This window comes from Bison bison, unplaced genomic scaffold (genome assembly GCF_000754665.1).
Source record: "Bison bison bison isolate TAMUID 2011002044 unplaced genomic scaffold, Bison_UMD1.0 scf7180017864519, whole genome shotgun sequence".
Lineage (NCBI taxonomy): Eukaryota > Metazoa > Chordata > Mammalia > Artiodactyla > Bovidae > Bison > Bison bison.
In genome coordinates, this window is record NW_011495072.1 from 7,951,954 (window position 1) to 7,968,658 (window position 16,705).

The 16,705-nt window shown below is 36.7% G+C and overlaps 1 protein-coding gene across 3 annotated transcripts in view; it reads right to left on the minus strand.

Annotated features, from left to right (window-relative positions):
* Positions 1 to 1,696: 1,696 nt before the first annotated feature.
* CAPZA1 (capping protein (actin filament) muscle Z-line, alpha 1) overlaps positions 1,697 to 16,705 on the minus strand; it is a 44,564-nt gene continuing 29,555 nt past the window's right edge. For all 3 annotated transcript variants that reach the window (XM_010830814.1, XM_010830813.1, XM_010830812.1), the window contains 6 exons: positions 13,394 to 13,600; positions 9,611 to 9,690; positions 8,951 to 9,029; positions 6,142 to 6,213; positions 4,229 to 4,291; positions 1,697 to 3,318 (listed from right to left, as the gene is read on the minus strand). In XM_010830814.1, coding sequence (XP_010829116.1) covers positions 3,178 to 3,318; positions 4,229 to 4,291; positions 6,142 to 6,213; positions 8,951 to 9,029; positions 9,611 to 9,690; positions 13,394 to 13,600 — 642 coding nt within the window. In that variant the 3' untranslated portion in view covers positions 1,697 to 3,177. The remainder of the gene's footprint in view (positions 3,319 to 4,228; positions 4,292 to 6,141; positions 6,214 to 8,950; positions 9,030 to 9,610; positions 9,691 to 13,393; positions 13,601 to 16,705) is intronic.

Genomic DNA, 16,705 nt, shown 5'->3' on the forward strand with positions numbered 1-16,705 from the left:
TCTTTGACTTTCTAAGAAGTGGGTTGGTAGTTATATTTAAATTATAAATTCTTACATTGGCATTCAAATTGTATGTCTTTTCTGAGTTTGGAGAGAATATGCCAAGGCTTGCTATGTATCTCATGAACCAAGATGAATCTAGTGTCAACATTCTAGATTATAACAGAACAGGCACTAGAACTAGGCCAACTAACAGAAGCACAACCACCCAGGCACAAATGAGAGTCTTCAGTAGTATAATTTCAACTATGGGAGTGAGGCCTCAGAGGAAACTCCTTTTGGCTGGGAAACCATTGTCCTAGGATAGGCTGATTTCAGCAGTGTGATAAGAGTCACAATTCAAGCAAATATTCTGCTGAAGGAGTTAAGGAAGTCTCTGTAGGGCTTGGCAAGGAGGGTTGACTTCTGCCCAATTATACAAGAAACCAAGGACTTTAGATGGCCAAGAAATTAAGTCTTTACAAAACTGTATGAGCTAAGGAAATCAATGAGGCAGGCTGATGAGGTTAGTAAGTTAAAGGCAAAGGCTAGAATGCTTGAATCTGTACTACAAGGACATAGGGTAGCAATGTCCCCCAAAAGGGTGGGGATATGAACTAGCCAAGAATGGAAGATGGAGCACTGAAACTCCTCTGAGGGCTTAGATCAACTGGGAAACAGGATAAAAGTCCTTCCCATATGTCTGTAAGTCAGACTCATGAGGAAGGAAAGCAGCCTTTACAGTTGATGTGAAATAGTACCCATGTTCATGGCACAGGGATTCTTTCACTTCTAAAAACTATGGCAAACCTAGACAGCATATTAAAAAGCAGAGACATCACTTTGTTGACAAAGGTCCGTATAGACTAAAGCTATGGTTTTTCCAGTAGTCATGTACGGATGTGAGAGTTGGACCATAAAGAAGGCTGAGCGCTGAAGAATTAATGCTTTCGAACTGTGATGCTGGAAAACTCTTGAGAGTCCCCTGGACAGCAAGAAGATCAAACCAGTCAATCATAAAGGAAATCAACCCTGAATATAGCTGAAGCTCCAATCCTTTGGCCACCTGATGCAAAGAGACGACTCACTGGCAAAGACCTTGATGCTGGGAGAGATTGAAAGCAGGAGGAGAAGGGGACAACAGAGGATGAGATGGTGGGATAGCATCACTTATTCAATAGATATGAATTTGATCAAACTCCAGGAGACAATGAAGGACAGGGAAGCCTGGCATGGTGCAGTCCATGGGGTCGCAAAGAGTCTGGACACAACTGAGAAACTGAACAACAACCTGGTAACTATAACTACTTGGGCCTTGCTTTCTGAATGACAAGTACAGAAGATAACTAGACTTTTCTGACAAATGGAAAACCCTAAATAAAACCTTTGAAACCATCAGTAGCCAGTGATGGTAAAGCAGTATGATCCATAGAGAAATTCCTAAAACTTAAAAAGGAGGGGGAGGGGACTTCTCTGGTGGTCCAGTGGTTAAGACTGCTTGTTCCCAACACAGGGGGCACAGGTTCAGTTCCTGGTTGGGGAACCAAGGTTCTCAAGTCATGGCCACACACACACAAAAAAGCAAGCTGGTCTTTGGATAGTCACTGAATCTACAATAGTTGAAACCCTGAACATTCTCATCAAATAAGAGCAATTCCACATCTTACCCTGAGAACAAAGGCTGAAGAGATGGCTCAAAAAGGAGAGACTCAGACAATTTAAGAACAAAACAGGTGTATTTCTATTGGACTACCTGATACAGAGGATAGTGTAGTATGGATGGATAGTATGAATGACAAGTAATACAAATATATTTTATTTGAAATAAACAAAAATGCTTACACAAATCAACAGGTCACTTAAAAATAAACTCTTGCTTGACTGTATTACTCAGCAAAAACAAAGCCGAAACATAAACACCCTTCTTTTCTGACGTGTGTTTGGAGGAAGACACTACTTGGTTTTTTAAAAAACTGACCTTCCCTTAAGGCCTGGTCATAGAAGTGTAAACAATGTAAATGAATCCACCATTACCAGTTGTCATATCATATCTATGTCACCTGTGTATTCTGAGATCACACCTGTACCTGCCAATAAACCTGGGAAGGGTTGCTATATCACAGTTATACTTGAGTTGGCAGGCAGGACTGAGGAAGAGTAATTTGGAGTAAGTATTACATCCTAGTTAGAACAAATCACTAGTATTCCCTTAAATAACAGGTTACAATAGAAAGATACTGCCTGAAAGTTATCCTTTTCACTTTGGTTCAGTTTTAGTTTTTTGTTTGTGATTAACATAGTTGTTTGATTCATTCACTTATAGTACAATCCTGCCACAAAGTATTAAAGCACAAGATACCTATTATTCCTTCAACATCTGCATTTCTTCAAGTTTTATACTCTACTATACCCCTAGTATGTCAGCAGTTTTCGAATATTAAAAAAACAGTAATAAAAATGGATAACACTCTTCTAAAAATGCACATGTCTATAACTATAATGGTAGTAGGTGGGAAGGAGACAATGAGGGAAAGGGAAAAAAGCAAACATGTTCATGTAGGGAATGTGGTTCAAGTCTTTGGATTTAAAAACAACTTCCCCAGAGAAGTTGGCTATGATGGAATTTCCAGAAAACTTCCTTGGCCTCCAAAATGAACCTGAAAAGCCCCAATCCAAACATATGAAACTACAGTTATGAGATGTTATAAACGATGATCAAAGCAACTAGAGGGAGAAGGATGAATGTGTCTTCCATTCAGCTACAGTTTGCAGCATAGCCTCTTTAGCTGTTGGTCAATCAGTAAAAACCACTGAACACCAGAAGTACTTTGAAGGATGGGGTGGAAAAGTACTGAATATATTACCTGTCTATGTCAGTAACAGGGCTTCATGGCTAGGAAAATTTTCTAAACAGTAAAATGACTCCAGGGTAGATATCTCTCTCCATCATTAAATGTGGCAGAATTAAAAAAAAAAAAGATTTACAAGTAGATATAGTGAAAACAAAATTACAAGGCAGAAAACACAAAAGAATCAAGACAATGCTCTAAGTTCAACAGTATTCCATTAGGCTAGAAAACCTGTTAACTTTTGAAAGCCCTAGCAAAATATCACTCTTGTTTATAAATCACTTATTTATCATATGACCACATGTTGAATCCTTTCTTCCCATGTACTGAAGAATCCTACATTCAGCCTTTAAGCATTCTGCATTTCTTTGCCAATCTTGTAGCTGAGTATCTTGTTCCAGTCGACTTTGGTGCGGGTAACAGGAAGTTGCCGGCGCAAGGCTTTGAATGTGGTGTCTGACATTGTTTGATAGTTTTCACTAATTGCTGTCTGCAAAAGATAATTGAAAATAAGTTGAACAGAAACTAGATGTAGTGAAAGGGCATGCTTGAGTCCCCTAAGGACTTACAGGCTGGAAGATTTCTAGTGAGCACCTCTCCAATCTCTGAAGCAGGTTAAGAAGCCCACCTGTATTATTTCTAAAACTAGGGCTATACAGGTAATCCCCTGCTTTTCCAAAGTTTGCTGTACATTGCTTCCCTGGTAGCTCAGATGGTAGAGAGGTAGCAAATCTGCCTGCAATGAAGGAGACCTGGGTTCAATCCCTGTGTTAGAAAGATCCCCTGGAGAAGGGAATGGCAACCCACTCCAGTATTCTTGCCTGGAGAATTCCATGGACAAAGGAGCCTGGCAGGCTGTAGTCCATGAGGTCACAGAGTCGGACACAACTGAGTGACTACCACTTTCACTTTGCTTTTACCAAAGCAAAAAAAAAAAGTGTTCAGCATTTGTTTGGCAGTGAGGCTATTACAGGGACAGGGTGCACCCTGAGCAGTAACAGTGGCCCCACCAAGCTCCTTCCTTGGGAACTACACTCAGCATCTCAGCATCAAGCAAGCCAGAGCTGTGAACTGTGTCTGAGGAGTATCTCAATCATTCTGTACATCTGATAGCAAGATGTGTTCTAAGGTAACTGCTTCTCCACTTTACACCATTTGGCCTTGGAAAGGTTTCATAGAGATGCTCTACTTTGGGGTAATGGAGATATATCTGCAGTATCTTCCAATGCCAAAACCTTGACTGTAAGCAGAATGCAAAGTTGCAAGGTCTGCAAAGTCTCCATACTTAGTATCACTGAATAATTATGTATATTTATGTTCAAAGGATAGAAAAGTATAACAAAATGTGTTAAAAGCAAAATCTATATAGATCTATAAATAACAGTTTCAAGTTATCTTACCTGATACTCATTTTCTGCATGTTCTATGATTTTAATAAACTCCTTGGCAGTCTGGGCTTCATTCTAATGGAGGGAAAAATAAGAATTTTAAAAAATCTTAAGCAGTGAATAAAATTCAATAAGCAGTGAATAAAAAAGATACTAAAGAGTAAGTCTATCTTAACTAACATTTGTATAACAATTTAGTTTTTCAAGTTTTCCTGTGCACATTATCTTCTTTGATTTTCAAAACAACCCTGTGAAATAGATGTTATTATTGCCACCTCCATTTTGCAGATAAGAAAACAGAATTCTTTCAAATAATGACCAAAATTATACAGCCTTTGAATCATAAAGATGGGATCCAAATCTAGGTCCTCATCAAAACAACCCAATTTCTTTCCAATCTACCACAGTATACCCCAAAGACAACACAATGTCTTGAAATTTTTATGCCTTGACAATATCTCTGGTTTAAGATGATGTAAACAATGACCTCAGACATATCAATCATATCTTCTAAGTTCATAGGCTCCTCTATTAGCTACTTATGATGTTGAGACAACTAATCACATTTTGCTTTACATGGTTTGGGTACAAAATGAATTTAATGTCACTCTTCCTTTAGCAATTTTAAGTAAACAGAATTAGAGAGGGTGAGATTTAATGTCTAGGGCCACGCCCCAAGATTCTTTCAAAAGAGTCAAAACTACGTTTTATTCATAATAATACTAAGACATAGTTACTTGCTGTTTTTACTTTCATATAGTTTCTGTGCATGTAGTTTCATAGAAGGTATATAATGTGTGACGACTTCATTACTTTTTGAGGGCTAATGTGTGAAGCACATATCCAGCTGTCTTTTATTAGTTTAGACATTACACACTTTGTGAAAATGTAAATTAATTCTTTTCACTAACTTTAACCCAGAAACATACAGCTGTTTTTCATGAAAGTAAAGTTAAGAAGTAATGGGTTTGTTAATGCTATATTTTGCTTTAGATTTTTTTTGGCCACACCAGGGATCTCAATTCACCAACAAGGGATTGAACCCAGGCCTCCTGCAGTGGAAGCATGGAGTCTTAACCACTGGAGTACGAGGGAAATCCCTGTTATTTTTAAATTAAAAAATACATATTTTTAATACTCCTCAATTTTAATTTCTACTAAGGTAGATAGATATAACACACATAAAAGCTATTGGAGAGCGCTCAGTAATTTCTAGGAATATTAAGTACTATAAATGCACGAAAAATTATGTCCCTTCTTTCCAGATATAGTGCACAATACTATTATTGAACATTCCTAAAAATGTTCAGTTTCTCTAATGATATGAATGTATGAATGATAAATCCTATAGGGTTTAGTTTGGCAAACTTTCCTTCCTCCTGGTATTTATCAATTGAAGATACTACTGTCCTTGAGCAAATCTCACAAGAGAGAAAGAAAAAGCAGCATAAATTCTCTAAAACCATTATCACTATTCTCAAAGTCTGTGAACTATCATCAACTAATCAACAAAACTGGTTGGTTATATACTAACAATTATAAGCTGCCAAAAATAAGGACTTACTGAGTAGCACAAGGAATTGTACTCAATATCTTTTAATAACCTATAATGGAAAAGAATCTAAAAAAGAATATATGTAGGTGTGTGTGTGTGTATATATATATATATATGTGTGTGTGTGTGTGTGTGTATGAATAACTTTGCTATATACCTGAACACAACATTGTAAATCAACTATACTCAATAAAAATTAAAAAAAAAAAAAGTCTTTTATAAAGTTCTTAAAAGAAAAGCTGCCAAAATCAAAGCAATGAAAACAACCTCCATTTCTAGTGGCAGAATCAGTACTCAGGATCAAAAGATCTAATTTTTTAAAAGAGAAACAAGACACAAGTGAGACATATATTAAATATTCCACACTCACCGAAACAGTTACTGAATCCTGTACATCTTTATGACTAACCAACTGAACATTGCCATCTTCATAATAGTGAACCTGTGTGAGAAAGTTAAGAAATGTAAGTGCTTAGACCACATAGAAACTTACTGCTTAGAGCACAAATCCATGCCTTCAGCCACCCCCAATCTCACCAACTCTGTAGCAAACAATTAATATGGCCAATGGTAATTTATAATGGTGCTTAAAATTCACAGAACACTTAAATTTAAGAATTCTCTTTACTTAGCAGGAAAAACTGATTATTAGTTAATAAACATTTACTATGTGCTTACTGCATTCCAGACACTGTGCTCGGCATTGTGAATAGAAAGATTATAAATAAGATTATGCTCTGAAAAGTATTAAAGTCATTAAACATTAGTTTTTCTCTGTGAAAACCAAGAAATTTTAATGGGTCCTAATCTTTTACACATCTCTCCATATATAATATCATCAGTTTTGATTAAGCAGATCTGACCAGGTGCAGGAAACTGAGGATTAAAGACAGGATTGAAAAACAAATATTCTATTGGTAAATCAGGCTACAAAAATACGTAAGACAAAAGCAGTCCTGAACCTACTGTATAGCACAGGGAACTCTGCTCAGTGTTATGTGGCAGCCTGGATGGAAGGGGAGTTTGCGGGGGAATGGATACATGTATATGTATGGCTGAGTCCCCTTGAGCTGTACACCTGAAACTATCACAACACTGTTAATCAGCTATACTCCAATATAAAATTAAAAGTTTTTTTTTTTTTTTAAAGGCAGTCCTGAGGATGTAAGGCAAAGTGGATACTACGATTATTATAACAATTAGCAAGAAAGAGGGTTATCCAAGAGACAGACTAACAATTCAACTAGATGTATGGCTCGGGAAGTTTTAGCAATTTACAAGATAGGTTCAGTCACAGTCACCAAAATTAACAAAACCTTTTCTAGGTTTCATCTGCTGATAAAAATGTCAACATGACTATCATCTACTTAAATCCTTAGAAATTGTCTTCCTGGAGCTATCCTTTTGCTTATAGAATAACCAAGGGTTAAATATCCTAAAGACATGTCCACATAACTCTCACTCTGATTTTTAAAAGACACAAATGAAGTAATAAGCCTTTCCTCAAAGTATGATCAGAGAGCCCATGGTTAAAAGGCATAGATGAAGTCCTGGACTTGCCTGGTGGTCCAGTGGTTAAGACTCTACGTTCCTAGTACAGGGGGCATGGGTTCAATCCCTGGTCAGGGAACTAAGTCCCACCTGTGGCACAGTGTGGCCAAAAAATAAATACAATAAAATGCACAGACTCATTCATTAAAGAAAAAGAAAAAAAAAATGGTTTAAATCAGGTCTGGGTACTGGGTCCTACTGTAAAAGTTTCATCAGAAACTTCTGTGATGTGTGCTCTTAGTTTACAAGTTTGCCTTGGCAAAACTGAAACACAAGTTATTTCCTTCTAGAAGGAAAATAAATTTCCTTGTATAAATTTATAGTAAGCTGCCAGGTTAATAATGCTGATGCCATACTTACAAGAAGTCTAGAGCATAGACATAGTCAACAGATATAGAACAATATATTATCTTAGGTTGGGTTCCCCCAGCAGCAGACCCCAGGGTAAAGATCTGAGAGTTAATAGTTTATTTCGGGTAGTCTCAGGAAGCACTAGTAAGGAAGTGAGATACAGAAGGCAAGGAAGTATCAGGTGCACTAATGAGCACATTACAGCTGCCAAGCACTGGATTTTGGAAGACTATGCAGAACATGCTTTAGAGCTGTCCCACCTGAGGGGTGAAGAAGCTGGCATATTTCCCGACAACTTTTGAATGGCACTAAGGGCTGTGCCAGAGCTGCAGAGGTAACACTTCCAGCTTGCCTTAGCTGAGTTGGGCGTGCTCCTGCAGTTAGGAAAATCTCCCAAGAAGAGAGGTGCAGCTACTTGTAGCAGGAAGTAATAGGTACGTACGAAAAAAGTGGTTATAGATGACATCTACCATGTATGTTTTGATTAAATTATACCATTAAAAAAGGCAACTCTTGCTAACTGTTATTAAAGCAAGAGTTGTAATACAGCTAAATTAAGTATTGACTTTCTTAGTTATCAGTAACTATTTAATCTGACTTTATAGTTAGTTGGGCTCAAGAATTAAATCACCATGAATTCTGAAAGTCAAATTTGTTACGATCAGAAGACTTCAATCTAGCTAGGTATCAAATGAGGTAATAAGCTCCTTATTCACCTGGTGGCATGTCCCGACACCAGCATTAGAACTCTACTCTGCTTGGTTAATCACACTTGGCCATTCTCTCTATTCCTGTTTTATTTATTTGGTTGAAAACCTATTGTAACTATAAATGTAAATAAATAAAATAAGTCCATTTATGAAGCTTTCTTCAGAGCTAAGAGTTAGCAAATATATGTAGACATTTAAATGAGCTTTAAAAGACTCTAAGTAAGTTACAGTAGCTGCTATATAGTCATTTCTTAATAACTAGTTATTTTCTTCTTTTCTAGAACTGCTATTTGATAATTCCTGGGAAGATCTTAGGTTATTTTTGAAAGAGAAAAATAACAAGCAAGCAGTACATGTCACATGACTGTCCTTTATCAACCCAGAAGAGCTCTGTTTAACCATAGTACTTCCCCGGGAAGGAGACCTCTGTTTCTATTTACCATCTAGCTCCCTTTGCATCTACAAATAGTTGTTCCTTATTTCTAATGTCAGAGCAAATATCAACTTGCATGTTTGTTTTAAAGATGTGATGTTTTAACATGGCCTATTAACATACTGGGATCTCACCTGAATCTTAAGTACTCCAACCACCTGGGCTGTAGGTGGTGTGATGGTGAACTTCCATTCTGATCTCCAGCGACCATTCCTATGAAAACACACACACAACCGTGGAATTAGCAGTAAGAAAGAGGTGGTCTGACACTGAGGCAGAGAATTCGGGAAAGAAGAAAAACAGAAACAAGTCATTTCGAGTTTGATAAATCCAAGGCTCTATCCACTCAAATGTAAGTTTTGTATCCAGTGGCCTAATCATAAGCTTTCCCTAAGTTATTTGACTTTCACTTTTCATTCTTTTTATCTTGGAGTAGAAAACCACGCCTATTCTGCTCATGGGAAGCTTTTCCACAAACACATGGATAGGCCACTGAGTTATGCAATAACTCAAATATTATTAAACAAACCCAAGTAAAACTCAGACTTTCCACAGGGTACTTTATTAATCACTTATTTTCACTCAATGTAACAGCAACATTTAAAAGATAAATTATAAAATCTTAGAATTAAAAGAAATCTAAATGATCACATCCAAATGCCTCACTCTGCAGTAGGGAACAAATAACTTATTCTAATCTAGTTAGATTAGGAAACCAAGTCTCATCTGCTGGTTTGGTTTCCTTTCTATATAAACATATAGATTAAAAAAGAGGAGAATATCTGCTTTCTTACCAGAAGTTTTTAGGCTGAAACTGGTGGCTTTCAATACATGCAATAATGGTCTGTTGCCCATCTATAGTTTTAGCATAAACCTATTGTTAAAAAAAAAAGAAGTTAGATTCTTGAAAACATATTTAAACAACAAATACTATACAAAAGCAATATGCTAAATCCTTGGGGGAGATGAAGAATCAAACAGGATGAGCTTACATACTCACAAGAATTCATGGAATAGGAACACAAACCACATGTTAAGGTCTAGGGCAGACAGTGGTACAATGAATACAGAAGGAAATACTACTCCTGGTTTAGGGTACAAGAGAGGTGCCAGTTAGAATGGGCCTTACAAGACAGATAAGACTGTGATAAGGAGAGATGGAGAATAAAGATGAATAAGCAGTTCAGGGAGGAAACAGAGGGCTGATCCACGAATGAGTAAATGGTAATTAGTTCCGTCAGGTCGGAGGATGTGTATGAAGTGGAACTGTGGGAGATAATACAGGATTAGACTTAAGTCATGTGGTAGTAGATGTAAGGTAAGAAGACTGGACTTTATTCTACATGCAGTGGACAGAAACCAAAACAACATGACCAGAACTGTTATTTTGGGAGAATAATCAATATTGGCATACAGGGTAAAACCTGAGAAAAGTTCAAAGTTAGGAGGCCACAGAATTAATTTAGGCAGTAAATTAGGGTCCTATCAATGAATATAAGGATCCACAAGTACAGTCAAAATTCTGGCAATATATTGCAAATCAAGGGCAAGAGAAAGGAAGGTACCAAACTATTTCCATGCTTGGATGCCTAGAGAAAGACTGGTGTCATTAACAGATTGGAAAGTTCAGATGGAGATGTCCAGCTAGGAGGTGGAAACACCAACTGTTCCTTAGTGTAGGACAAATGAACAAAAATGTGATCACTAAGGAAAAGAAACAATAAGAGCCTTTTTTACAGTCCACAAAACATTTTTATATTTATTTTCCTTTTGTTCTAATAAATATAGTGAAACACATTGTTATTATGTTTAGATGATAAAATTGAAGTTCGTAGAGCTTCTTGCCCAAGGTCATTCAGAAAGTGGCTAAGGTAGAACCCAAATTCACAGGTTGTCTGACACCAAATTCTACAACCTCCCCTACATTAAATAAACTATAAGTTTTTAAGAAAGAGAAATATAGTGACGGGGAATGCCTACATTTATAAAAGTAAGGGGGATGACAAGAAATAAGTAGAGACAGAATAAGAATAATTATAGGGAGACTTCCCTGGTGGACCACTTGCTAAGACTTCTGCTCCCAATACAGAGGGCCTGGGTCCAATCCTTTGTCAGGGAACCAGATCCCACATGCCGCAACTAAAGATCCTGCGTACCACAACTAGGACCCAGTGTAGCCAAAAAATAAATAAATAGAAACTCTTTAAAAAAAGGAATAATTAGAAGGTACTGACATAGCAGTCTAGGGAAAGATAATTTTCAGAAGTAGCTGACTGGCCTCAGTGTGAAATGCCATACAAAAGTCAAGGACCAAGAAAAAAGGACACTGGGTCAGGTAATTCAGGAACCATTAGTTCACCTCGGAGAGCAGTTTCTGTAGAGTAGGGACTGAAGTCAAAATTCATAGAGTCAAGAAGTAGGAGCAGAATGCTCCCTGGTTTGCTTGTACAGTAGAGAGAGAGAGAGAGAGAGATGAGGGAAGGGAGAGGTAGAGAAAAGGGAGAAAGGGGAAAGTGGAAAGAGTAGGAAGAGAAGTAACTTGCAGGAGTTACTATTTTGACTAAAGAAATGTCTTCCCTCCCACCCTACTTAAGCACAGGAGAAATAAAAGTATTTCTAGATAAAGAGAACTACTTATCGGAAGAGAAAATGAAGTCACAATTAGACATCTTGAAGTAGATAGGACTGTATGAAATCAAGAACATGGATCTTTCTTCCTCAGATGGAAGTACATGAAAGACTTCTGAGTGTGGAAAGAAGAGAAATAGAAAGATTTCATGTCATTCTTAATCCTATTAAAATGTGAGGGAGGAGATGCCTGTCTAAGGACAACAGGAAAGTTTTGGAACACAGTACCACTGATCCTTGAACAACATGGGTTTGAACTACTATTCAACAGTAAATACTACAAGTGCTACATAATCCACCATTACTTTGCCAACAAAGGTCTATCTAGTCAAGGCTATGGTTTTTCCTGTGGTCATGTATGGATGTGACAGTTGGACTGTGAAGAGAGCTGAGTGCTGAAGAACTGATGCTTTTGAACTGTGGTGTTGGAGAAGACTCTTGAGAGTCCCTTGGACTGCAAGGAGATCCAACCAGTCCATTCTGAAGGACATCAGCCCTGGGATTTCTTTGGAAGGAATGATGCTAAAGCTGAAACTCCAGTACTTTGGCCACCTCATGCGAAGTGTTGACTCATTGGAAAAGACTCTGATGCTGGGAGGGATTGGGGGTAGGAGGAGAAGGGGACGACAGAGGATGAGATGGCTGGATGGCATCACTGACTCGATGGATGTGAGTCTGGGTGAACTCCGGGAGTTGGTGATGGACAGGGAGGCCTGGCGTGTTGCGATTCACGGGGTCGCAAAGAGTCGGACATGACTGAGCGACTGAACTGAACTGAACATAATCCACCATTGGTTGAATCTGTGGTGGGATGAAGAACGGTGGATATAAAAGGACCTTGGACATGGAGGGTCTCCTATGAATATACTCAAATTTTCAACTGCACAAAGGTTGGTTATCCCAATCACTGCACTGTTCAAGGGTCAACTGCATACATAAAAATACCAAGGATTATTGAGATAAAATTAAGAATTACTAAGCAGGACAGCTGAGGATATAAAACAGTAGACACTCTTAGAATACCTTCTGTAGCTCATTTTTTAGCTAAGAGAAGTGAGAAAAGGACATGGTGGGGTTACTCAGTGTGGAAGCTCTCCAAATTAAGAAATGAGTAGTGAAAATTTTTGAATAGGTAACAAATGATAAGTTGAAAGTATATTTAAGAATGAAAAGTCAATTTTCTAAAAAAGTGTGTGTCATGTCTCTCCTTGCCATACTAGGTTCCAAAATTGAGTTCTGTGCTTATCTATCATACTGTGTTTTTTCTATTTTTTAAAAACAAAAAAATAAGAAAAACAAACATAATGATAACCAGCATTTATGTACAGCATTATGCATTAATAATCTAACCAACATTTTTCTTAAAAATGTCACAATTTTACAAAGGGAAAACTGTTAGAACCAAAATTTATCTTTTTTTCCCCACCAAAAGATATTAAAAGAAAGTTAAAATTACCTTTGATTTCTAAAGAGCTATTTGGTTCAAATAGTTTTGACTATCCAATTAAATCACTTATGTAGAAGTAGCTTTGTAAAAAATTCTTTTTGATGAGTGTAAGGCCATTTCTTAAATAAGACAGGTGTGAAACAGGATTCACTGAGATTTAAAATTTTTATGCACTGGGGAACTCCCTGGTGGTCCAGTGGTTAGGACCTGGTGCTTTCCCTGGCGTGGTCTGGGTTCAATCCCTGGTGGGAGAACTAAGATCTTGCAAGTACTGTGGCATGGCCAAAAAATTACAAATAAATAAATTTTTATGCACTGGGATTTTAAGAAAGAATTTTCCATATAAAATGTCCTATTTATACTCCTTTCAAAAATAATTTAGGGAATAAAATGCAGAAGAGACTGTAACTAAGAAGAGATGTCTGTGGCTGGCCAAAGCCTCCAAATGATAAGGTAAATATAAGAAATAAAGCTCTAATAATGAAGCAGGCAGATACTTAACAGTACAGAAGCCATTGGAATAATGATCTTTCACATAGGCCCTTAAAGCACTGTCACAGGATTCTCTCCAAGACTTTAGACCTCCGTCTGCTTCTTCTGGCTGGGGGTCACTTGCTTCTTTCCGTAAGTGATCAAACTTAAACGAAATTTTGTTTCTTGGATCTAAAAATCTGCTATTACCCAGGTCACCGTGTTCTGTAATTAAGACCTTCCAAAGAATAATTACAAAGTTAGGCAATTGTAAAAAAAAGACAGTTCTTGTCACATTTTACAAAACAAACAAAAATTCTAGAGGCAATTAACTCTTCATTTAGTCAGATTGCTCTTTCATAAATTTTTCAATCAACCTGTATTTTTATAAAAATATGATCTTTGGGGTAAAGTCAACTCTAAACGGACATTTCTCCCATCCTAACAATATCCTTCACATTTTGGTTTCTATAACATACAATCTATACAATTAATATACAACCTATGCATACACACATAATTGTAATAATAATTTAAAAGTATACTTCTGCATTTCTTTTTCACATATTTCATGAATTTCTTCCAGTCATTACACTTAGCACTTAAAACAGGTAATACAATCAATCATATGATTCAAAAGTGAAAAAAAAATTAAAGTGAAATCTTTTTCTCACCTCCATCTACCATTCACCAAATTCCCAACATATTCCCCCTTCCCCACGAAGGTAACGGATTTTATTAATTTAGAGCAAGAATTGTCTTTGGCAAGCTATGTATGAGGTGCCATTTGTTTTTGTAAATAAAGTTTGTTGAATACAGCCCCACTTTTTTTTTTTTTGTATTGTCTATGGCTGCTTTCCTGCTGCAATAGCAGTGCTGAGTAGTCTAGGCTGACTCTTTCCTGCAAGGCTGAAATATTTACTCTCTGACCCTTTACAGAAAAAATTTGCCAATTTCTGATTTATTCTTTTGGTGTTGATTTAGATGATTCTTTTGGTGTTTCTTTTCTTTTTTAATGAATACAAGTGTATTCTAATTCTCTACCCCTTTCTTTTAAACAAAAACTAGAATACTATACTGTACTGATGTATCTAAGGCAATCTTTCCATATTAGTGCTTATGGAACTTCCTTGTTTTTTGTTACAGCTATGTATGATTCCATTGTATAGATATACAAAATTTATTCAACTAGTCTCCTATTAATGGATAGCTTGGATAGTTTCTAATCTTTTGCTGTTATGAACAATATTGCAACAAATGTCCTTTTATGTACAAGTTATGAACATGTGCCAAGCAAACCTGTGCTATAAATTCCCTGAAACAGGACAACTGGGTCAAGGGTAAACACATAACTCTGATAGAGACTGACACACTGCCCTCTATCATAGAATGTAGTACCAAGTTACAAGCTCATCAGCAGTAGAAATCTTAACCTGCATGTCTTTTCCCTTTAAAAAAAGAGGTCTTTTGTATTTCCACTTTGGTGAACTATTTGTACCTAACCTTTGCCCACTTTTATACCAAATCTTTGTCTTTTTCTAGTTGAACTATAGGGAGATTATCCTTTTGCCTGGGTTTTTAATTCCACATATTTCCCCCTAACTTACATTTGTCTTCTGACACAGTTACTATTTAAAAATAAAGTCTCTTTAAAAAAAGAAAATTATTTGAGAAGAAATCCTACTCTTGAGATTTCTATCCTTATCACCAACCTATCTTTAAAAAACCTTGTTTATAATAGTAGGAACCATACATAAAACAATTTCCTTAGTCTTACCTTCATAAAGCTTTCTCATTATAATTTTACAACTTTTGTAACTCAAAGGCAAACACATTCACATTAAAATTTTAATTTGTACTTCCTTAATTACTATTAGTAGGTAATCTAACACTTTTAAAGTTTGCTTTGTATTTTCCAGTTGAGTTCAGCTGGTTCATATTTGTTGCTCATTTATCTACTGAACTCTTGACATCATCCTAGGGTACTTGAATAACCTTTTTATTATGTTTAAGATACATATTTTCTCCCTTTTAAATTTTATTTTTAAAACCTTTTTATTTTGTAGAAGTAAAAAATACTTTCTAGCTTTTTAAATGTTTCATCATTATTCAAGTTATGAATCTTTTGTCATTTCCTACTAAATTTTTATGTTTAAAAATTAGTTAAAAAAAAAAATTAGTTAACCTTTAGGATTCCCTAAGTGGTCTAGTGGTTGAGAATCCACCTTGCAATGCAGGGGACACTGGTTCGATCCCTGGTCCAGGAAGGTCCCACATGCCTCAGGGCAACTAAGCCCATGTGCCACAACTACTGAAGCCCAAGTGCCTAGAGCCTGTGCCCCAAAACAAGAGAAGCCACCACAAGAAGCCTGCACACCGCAACTAGACAGAAGCCCCCACTTGCTGCAACCAGAGAAAGCCCTGGCACAGCAGTGACAACCCATCACAGCCAAAAGTAAATAAATAAATAAATATTTTTAAAAAATTAGTTAACCTTTAAACTACATTTGGAATTACTCTAGGTATATAGCTGGCTTTGGAAATCAAAGTTAAGGTTAATCTTACACATTTAATCAATTATTTCCTTTTCTGTTTTACAGTACTTAGATTAAGGCTCTACTATCATTTCTTTATGTCTTTATGTTTGCTGGCATTAATCTACCTTCGTTGTTGTTCTTGATCAGAATAATTTTGTATGGTCTATTACAATTTTCATAGGAATTGTATAGAATCTATTTGAAAAAGCTTCCCATATTATTTTTCTTATTCAGACAAACTTTTATATTTTTTCCAAAATGTGGCATTTAAGTCTATTTAATTTTCCATTTATTTCTCCAATTAAGATGTGTGGGGGTAGTAAACTGTATGACAGATTCTTGCTAGTTTCTATCCAATATCCATTCGTCTCCCTTTTCCTTACTAACAGAATCTTAAAGGTTTTTCAAGGCAATGTGTCCAACTAAAAAGACAACACTTCTCAAAATGATAAAGTGATATGCATTCTGGCAATAATTTATCAGTGGAAGTTGCTCCTGGAACAGCCAATAGCACCTCTTGCACCTTCCTCCTTCTTCCTTCATGAAACTTGGATTCAGAGCGCAGAGATGGATCAGCTATTTTGAGACCACAATAATGAAAACCATACATAAGGATGGCACAATAGAGAGCTAGAAGCAACTTGGGCCTCTGATGATACAGAGCCGCCGTGTGTGCCTGCATGCATGCTAAGTTGCTTCAGTCATGTCCAACTCTGTGCGGTCATACGGACTACAGCCCACCAGGCTCTTCTGTCCATTGGATTCTCCAGGCAAGAATACTGGAGTGGGTTCCCACACCCTCCTCC